This window comes from Rhineura floridana, chromosome 10 (assembly GCF_030035675.1).
Source record: "Rhineura floridana isolate rRhiFlo1 chromosome 10, rRhiFlo1.hap2, whole genome shotgun sequence".
Taxonomy (NCBI): domain Eukaryota; kingdom Metazoa; phylum Chordata; class Lepidosauria; order Squamata; family Rhineuridae; genus Rhineura; species Rhineura floridana.
Window position 1 is genome coordinate 46,725,341 of NC_084489.1, and position 8,836 is coordinate 46,734,176.

The 8,836-nt window shown below is 40.0% G+C and overlaps 1 protein-coding gene across 4 annotated transcripts in view; it reads left to right on the forward strand.

The window, feature by feature from the left end:
* Window positions 1-7,763, forward strand: part of ETV1 (ETS variant transcription factor 1) — a 103,896-nt gene extending 96,133 nt beyond the window's left edge. For all 4 annotated transcript variants that reach the window (XM_061586525.1, XM_061586524.1, XM_061586522.1 and 1 more), the window contains 3 exons: window positions 1,746-1,915; window positions 2,525-2,626; window positions 4,242-7,763. In XM_061586525.1, coding sequence (XP_061442509.1) covers window positions 1,746-1,915; window positions 2,525-2,626; window positions 4,242-4,463 — 494 coding nt within the window. In that variant the 3' untranslated portion in view covers window positions 4,464-7,763. The remainder of the gene's footprint in view (window positions 1-1,745; window positions 1,916-2,524; window positions 2,627-4,241) is intronic.
* The last annotated feature ends 1,073 nt before the right edge of the window (window positions 7,764-8,836 follow it).

The window sequence follows — 8,836 nt, forward strand, 5'->3', positions numbered from 1 at the left end:
CAGTGGTAAAGCATCTGCTTTGTATGCAGATGGCCCTTAGTTCAACCCCTGGCATCTCCAGGTAGATCTGGGAAAGATTCCCTGCCTGAAACTCTGGAAAGCCACTGTCAGTCAGTGTAGACAATACTGAGTTAGATGGACCAATGCTCTGACTCAGGTAGGTTCCTATGCATTTCAGTTATGGAACTGGGCTTTTTGTATAGCTGAGGGGTGCACTGTTTTGGTCATCTTTTTCTGTTATGCATGTATTCATCCAAAGGTGGTGTTCAAATGAAATCCTCAGTTTCCAAGACTGAAATAAGTTCAACAGTGCTAGGGCAAAAAACTGAACCTTCCTCTGCGGATTGAAAATTATTTCACATCTTTCTGTTGCAGAGTTTCTTTAACTTCCTCTGAACATTGAGACTGGATAGGAATGAGTTTTATGGACTTAAATGCCAACATTCAATGGTACTACATTGAGCATGTGCTACCTTTTTGATATTGAAATTCTATATTATCATCATCATCTCCTCACAACTTCCTCCAAAGAGGCCCTTGGCAGCAGACATGTCAATACTAAAACAATACAATTAAAACTTCTAAAAACAGTTTAGAACTCCTAAAAACAATCACCTACTCTCAAACTAATCATTTCAGAGACATTGCAAAGGATTGGCCTAATAAAAATAGCATCAAATTCTGTTTCTCTACTTAAGAAACTGGTTTTCAGTCAATTTTATGTCTTTGTTTACAGAGTTGTCAGATGTAATCAAAAGTAAGAATCTAATGGAAAGAAAAGTGTTTAAATACAAATAGCCTTCTTTTGCCTGTATTGGTGTAAAAGGTCCCTGTATGAACAGATTTACTACAGAGCTATGTACCATAGCACAGGACTTCAGCTTCCTTTTTATATCTGTTTATTTACATCAAAGTGGGAAATGATGCATTTTTGCTTGAAGATCAGGCATTGCACTCATTATTAGCAGAAAAAAGTAATCTCACTTCTGAGCTTTTCAGCTGACAATTCTGTGAGCTGCTCTGTGAGATTAAAAACTGTCTTGTGCTGAACATTGGCGTTTTGTTGGCTTTTTCACAGTCAACTTATGATAAATCTTTAGATTGTCTGTTTTGCCTTTCCAATTGACATAATGCTTCTCAGGAGAATTGTTAATGCACGGCTAAACTATGCTAAATACAAACCCATTTTGCATGCAAGCCCAATATGCCAAAGAGGAACTTGTCTATCCGCAGGATTTGCATACTCGTACATACATAACGCTCATGCTGTTTAAGTCCTAGTCAAATACTCTGTCAAATTACTCTTAGAAGAATTTGCATGCTAAAGGCACTTCAGTCATAGGGTTTTGCAGATATAGAAATCATACACTGCATTTCCAAATGAGGGATTGTGCAAAGTTTGTGTACATATGGAATCCTTCAGATGCTCCAGTTGTTATAAAAACAGGCCATGCTCTTTCAGGACTATGTCTTGCATAACGCTTGCAAGTTAGTTTTTTATGGGCTGGGAATGGGACAAACAAGTGAGACTGCAATGAAGCAAGTGTGAATTTAGCCAAGTTGATAGCATTTTATTGATTGATGTGTGTATCTGACACCCAAATCTTCTGTGCTGGACTATCTCCTACAGAAAAAGCAGCACATACAGTTTTGTAGGACATACATGCTTTCCTGCAGCTGTTGGCTTGTATCAGTAGTTGGTCACACAAATTGATTTTCATTAAGCAGTGCTTTGTTTTGTGCAGGTGATATCAAGCAGGAGCCGGGAATATATCGTGAAGGGCCCACATATCAGCGGCGGGGCTCACTTCAGCTGTGGCAGTTTTTGGTAGCCCTTCTTGATGATCCATCAAACTCTCACTTCATTGCTTGGACTGGCCGAGGAATGGAATTTAAGCTGATTGAACCAGAAGAGGTGAGCAGAAAGGGTCCAGGTCTCCCTTGGAATGCCTGCATACACTTTGGTTAAGGAGCATTACTTCATTGTTTTGGCAAAGTGTATTTGTCTTTCTATAATAGTTTCTTTAAAATGGAAACTAAAGCATTCATACCATAGTGGTCTTGAAGATAGATGTCTGTAGGGTGGTCAAACCCTGGGAGGAAGACCTGGAAAAGTTTCAGAAAAGGGCAACCAAAATGATCAAAAGGCTAGAGCAACTCCCCTATGAGGAAAGCTTACAACAAATCAGACTTTTTAGTTTAGAAAAAAAAGTGACCCAGGATGGGGTACACACGATAGACATGTTTCAATTTTTACATGGTGTGAAGAAAGTTTATCTCTGTCTCAATACTACAACCTGGAAGAAAGACTTAGCTGGAACCCTGAACAGGAGCGCTCCAAACTACAACGGTCCCACTTGTATCCTGGAATAATTTCCGTGCTTGAACCATGTCTGTGTTAGAAAATGTTTTGTTTATATCTTTGACTTCTAGGTTGCCTTTTCTTTTATAAAATACAGCCAAAGATAAAGCCTGCTTGTTAAATGCATTTTAACAAATCAGTGCTAATCTCTTTCTGTGACAGGTGGCACGTCGCTGGGGGATTCAGAAAAACAGGCCAGCCATGAACTATGATAAACTTAGCCGTTCACTTCGTTATTATTATGAGAAGGGAATCATGCAAAAGGTGAGCAGCTAATGTGGCATCAAATTTCATTGGAATGTTTCATGTTAATCTTTAAACCAGTTTATAAGGACAAGCAGTTGTAAATTGCATTGTTCCAACTAGTTTGTTCCCAATATACGGAAGTGCTGCAAACATTAAGATTGTTGTGGTTTGGAGGTTTCTGTCCCTCTTAATGTAGAATCCATAGGTTCACATTTAGAATTTGACTCCTACATTGGTGGAAATGCTAAAATTGCATATATATGGATTGGATTTTGAATCTGCCCCTTTACGCATTCTTAAACTCCCTGGCAGGTTAGCCCAATTTATTTATTTACTCATTCATTCATTTATTTATTATTTTCATCCTCACCTTCCTCCAAGGAGCTCAGGATTACATTCCACCCAACCTATTTTATCCTCACAACAGCCCTATGAGATAGATTAGGTTTAGAGATACTGACTGGCTCACCAAGTGAGCTCCATGGCTGAGTGAGATTTGAACCTGGGTCTGCCCAGTCCTAGTCCAGCATTTTACTACTGCACCACATCAGTTTTCACACATAATAGAACAAATAAAAGGAACTTCATTCAGCAAGTTTATTTGTATTTGTTAATTAAAAACATATTTTCTTCAAATCAGCCCCAGCTTAAACCTGTTTTAAAATAATCAGCATAGAGAATAAGACCCTGCCTACATGTTACATTCATCTGATGAAAAGTAACTATATATAAGACAGAAAGTTAGAGCTTGGACAGAGGACATCCTTACCTCCTTACAATACTTCCTCTTGTAGTATTGCTGGCAGAAACTATATTGTTCAGTCTATTCGAGGGTCCATGCTTTGGATGCCAAAGATCCCAGCATCAATCCTTGGCATCTCCAGGTAGGATAGAAAGACTCCTGTCTGAAATACTGGAGAGCCACTGCCAAGTAACAGTACTGAGCTGGATGGCTCAATGGTCTTATGAAGCAGCTTCCCAAGCCTGGTGGAGGCCAAATTTGGAGGTGTTTTATGTGCTTTTCAGTTCAAACAGCAGTAAAATGATAAAGCTAGGATAAGAAACCATTGGCCCAGGGCTTAAATACAGCCCTCCAGGCCTCTCTATCTGGCCTTCGGGACTCTTCCCAGACTACGCTCCCCCCATGGCCCTAATTCAAGCTCTCCTTGAGTGTTTTTGCCTGGCTGTAATATTTCCTTGAACTCCGATAATGCCTCTTCCTTGTCTGCATGGAGGATATAGGGAGATGCATGGGGCGTGGGTGTAAGAGATACATGACTTTTCTATACAAAGGTAAGAGTCGTATCTGTTGCTTCGCTCACTTTTGCCTCTGGCCCTGCCCATCACTGGCATGCAGCCCCCAGAAGGTTGCCCATAAGGGAATGTGGCCCTTGGGCTCAGAGAGATTCTCCACCCCTGTGATGCAAGTGATCCTACAGTGTGGTGACATGTTTCAACAGTGAAAACAATAAATGTTCCATTTCACTTCACCACTCCCACTGGGACATCTGTTGCTTCTCTTGTACATCTGGTTTTCAGTGTTGGGTACTTTTTTGCAGCTGATGAAAGGAAATTCCACTTCTACCTCTTACCTTTTTTCCATCCCTTCCCCTTCTCTGACCTTGCCCCTAAGGTTGCTGGAGAAAGATACGTCTACAAGTTTGTTTGCGATCCTGAAGCCCTCTTCTCCATGGCCTTTCCGGACAACCAGCGCCCCTTGCTGAAGACTGACATGGAGCGTCATATCAATGAAGAGGACACTGTGCCTCTGTCCCATTTTGATGAGAGCATGGTCTACATGCAGGAAGGAAGCTGCTGTAACACCCACCCTTATAATGAAGGCTATGTATATTAACTGCAGTGACTCTGAAGAAGCCCACCTCCCCTCACCAAGCTTCTCCTCTTTCCTGAGACCAGGAGGAAACCTGAATCCTCTTCAGTTGGTTTTGTAAGAAAAAAGAAAGAAAAAAAGAATTAAAAATAATAAAATAGTACTATAAAGGGGCTTCTCCTGTTGCATTACTCCTATGGTCTGCCATGGACAGTGCACTTTATTTGAAAGGGGAAGATTGGGATCTATCAATTTTATTCTGTGGAACAAGAAGAAAAGGGTGGGTCTGCTTTTTTCCTCTCCTTAAGATTGGGAATAGAACATACAGGTTTTAAGTACAACAAAGCTGTATCATGTCTGTTTTTGTTTCATATTGGCCTAAAGATATTGTACAAGTTCTCTGGGTATCCATAGTACAGTTAATTCTAGATGTGATCAATAAACATTCGTACACTACTTGGGAAATTATCTGCCATGAACACTCCCCCACAATTTCCCTGTTTGCCACACCGTAGCCTCTTTTCATCCAGCGGGTTCAGTATTGTCTACCCTGACCTGAGCAGATCTCCAGAGTTTCAGACTGGAGTCTTTCCCAGTCCTGCACGGACGTCCCAGGAACTGAACCTAGAATCACATGCGTGCAAACTGTGGGCTCTACTGCTTAGTTGTAGACCAATTCTACAAGTTTTAGAATTGGGTAGGAGCTAGGAGAAGCAGTGCACCTTTCAGCTTTTGTTGGTTTATTTTATGTTGCCCTCTGTTTTTCACAAGTTATCTCTTCATATTGTTTCTGTTGCTTTGTGTTTGTTTTAAGGAAGGCATTCACTGTGGGCCGGAGAGCACCATCCCTGGCTTGAAACTGCCAGTTGCAGGGTTTTAGATTTGCTTCTTCTATCTGGTGCTTTCTTGCTATGCAAGTACAGCACATGCAACCTTTTTAGACTTTTCAAGGTCCACCAGAGTATAGTAATACCATGTGATGAACTGTTCTGGATATCATTTCAAGACTGAATACAGAATTATGATCACAGAGGAAAAGTTGTATTGTGCCCTTCCATTTACTTTTAGGCATAAATAAGTTATTTAATCAATAGGAATTAACTACTAGGTCACATATCTCATTATGCTGTTTAGACCACAGCAAACACTCCTTGAGCAAAATATCCAATACACTAAAATAGGTACTTAGTAATTTTTAGACATGGTACCCATTAATATGCATTTAAATCTTTTACTGCTGTGTTACATTGATAACCTATATACATACTAGATAATGCTAATGCTTCTGCTGCTGTCTTTTTTTCTGTAATATTCTCTTTGCTGAATTTACTATGCCCGTTTATAAGCAATGCTGTAACTACAGGTAGCATTTCAGGACAAAATAGATGACTTGAACAATTTATTGCTTTGAAAAAATAGCTTATGCCACAGCTGTGCTATAAGCAGCTTTTACATGCATTGGGAAATGAATAGTAAGCTTCAGCTTGCTAAGAGGAGCTCTACAGAATCTTTTATACCTTTCAGTGGAGCCAAGACTTATACAAACCATCAAAGAATACAATGATTTTGCTGTATGATGTTGTAGTGCTGGCACTGATGCTATCAATCAACTTTGTTTTGGACACTAAATGTAAATGTGATCAGATATGTTTGGAAGACAATTTAAAGGGTTTTTTGATTTTTTAAAATGGTTTTTATTTTTTAATTTTGAGAAGGGTAATATTGAAAGCAAGAAACACACCTTATTCTACATATAAAGAGAAAAAAAGTTTTAAATATTTATGAAGACCTTTTCTGAAATGTTGAGTTTCCTAGTTTGAAAAGGATAGAAATGAGGTTTGAGCTGTCCAGTGAATATTTTAAGCAGTGACTCTTCATGGTAGTTTCTCCCCTCCTGTCTCCCCATTGCCCCCCATCTTTTCCAGTTGCTAACAACTTTGGAACAAGAAAGGTGGGAGTAGGACTCCATAACTGTTAGCCACAGGAATGATTGTAAATGACATGATATCAAAGATGCCTTGAGGTAGTGATTTACTTTCCACTCAGTGTCGGTCAGGAAACCAATAAAGCTATAAATGATTTATTATGCAATTCATTTTGAACTAACGAGTGTTAGCCACTATAAACCACGGTTATAGAAAAGCACACTGGGTATGCATCTCATACACCTAGAAGCATAAGGTATCTTAACAGGTGCATGTATATAAATCCATGGTATGCTACATAAAAAAGACCTCAATGGAAAGCCTTCCACATTCTTGCTGCTAATCAATAGCCCTAATGCTCCAATTGACTAAGTGAACAGAGTAAAAGTGTATGGTGTGGACTAGAATGTTTCAGAGCTTGGAAAAGTTACTTTTTTGAACTACAACTCCCATCAGCCCCAGCCAGCATGGCCACTTGATTGGCCTGATGGGAGTTGTAGTTCAAAAAAGTAACTTTTCCAAGCTCTGGAATGTTTAAACCCAAGGGTAGGGAGCCTGTGGCCCTCCAGGTGTTGTTAGACTCCAACTCCCATCAGCCCTAGCCAACATGGCTATTGGTCAGTTTGTCTACAGGCCAAACTCAGCTGTGTGTATGTTTTTAATAAGCCCATTTGGCTATAATGCGGTAGTGGCAGTATATGGCAGTATAACTTTTTATACTGATTTTTTTAAAGCTGCTTTGTCCCTGTTGACTCTCTCTTAGTATCAGAGCTGGCCTGAGGGGAAGTGACTTAACTCAATGGAGCATAACTTGGGTTTTGCCCTCCTTTCTTGCATGAAACATTGATACACCCACCTTGCTTTATAGCTAAATAAGCAAGCATATGGTTTAGCCCTATGATGGGTAGGGAATCGGTGGCCCTCCCAGATTCTGGATTACAACTCCCATTATCCCTGGCCATTTGCCATGCTGGCTGGGGCTGACAGATTAGAGAATAACATGGGTTGAAGGTGGGAAAACACAGATTTAGATGGGGTTTTTTTCCAAATACAATGAAAAGTTATGTAAATGCTTTTGATTCTGTCAATATTAGCATGGAGCATTACTTGTCAGGAAGAGATGTATATTTGGTGAATGGGGTGGGTGGTTTAAAAAAAAGCCTAACATTGATTCAACTGTCTAATAATATTTTTACAAATTATATATACTGTATAAGGTAGTGATTCACTGAACAAAATAGGCAATTCACTCACCATTGAATGAATTCCCAGGGGGAGCGGGGAGTGGTACATGAAGATGTTACATGGAATTGATTAACCCTTTTGAAACTGTACCTTTTAAAGAGAGTTTATTTTAAGTTCTGTTTTTCCACTTTTTCCAGGTAGATTAATAAATCTGGCAGCTGATTTCTGAAAAGTGGTTGTTTGGATTTCTAATGATTTTATGTTCATTAATTTGAGACAGCTAAAACATTTGCTGGAGCAACACAGAAAATACCTTCCCTTGCTGCATCCAGAACAGCATGGCCAGCAAATATCACTCTTGCTAAAGAAGCTACTTTGTAGAAACAGAAATGGAAGCTGATTATTTGATGGGGGGCGGGGGGGGGGTTGGTTAGCCTGCATTCAGACATAGGGCTTATTGCACTAGGTTTACAGATTAATAGTAGCACTTCTGTCCCAATTTCTAATATTCCGTTCACACTGCAATACCAGGAATCATGGCTTGTTGGCTGATATAGTGCCATGTTGCATGAAATGCCTTTCAGATTGCTGGAACAAATGATTTGTTTGCATCACTCACTTGTTATAGACATGCATGCTGTAGTGCCCCATAATTCACCTTGCAAGCATGTCTCATCATGTCTCCATGTGACCCCTCTTCCTTTCAAGTCTGATATTTTTGTGGGGAGCGAGTATGGAGGGGACTGTTATCCTTCACCTATCAGCACAATTTTTGTGAGGTTAAAAAAAAGGCAGGGGCTAATTGCATGGTGGGATACCACAACTCACCTGGTTACATGAGTGGTGGTAACATATCATGGGAAAATGACAGCATAAAACTTCCACGATATATTGGATTTTAGGACTTGCAAACAGAATATTTCTGGAATCATCACAAAAACAAGCACTAAACTTCCACTGTATTCCATTAGATTTCCACAACTGGCTTTTTACATTGTGTGAAACAACAAAAAAAACAAAAATTGTGAGGTAAGGAATCATTAAAAAATGTACTGCCTTCAAGTCGATTCTGACTTATGGCAACCCTATGAATAGGGTTATGAGGCTGAGAGGCAGTGACTGGCCCAGGGTCACCCAGTGAGCTTTGTGGCTATGTGGGGATTCAAACCCTGGTCTCCCAGGTTGTAGTCCAACACCTTAACCACTACACCACACTGGCTCTCACAAGGAATCATTAGGGAAACAGGTGAAACTGCTGTTGGAAAATATCCTTAGACTTAGCATGCA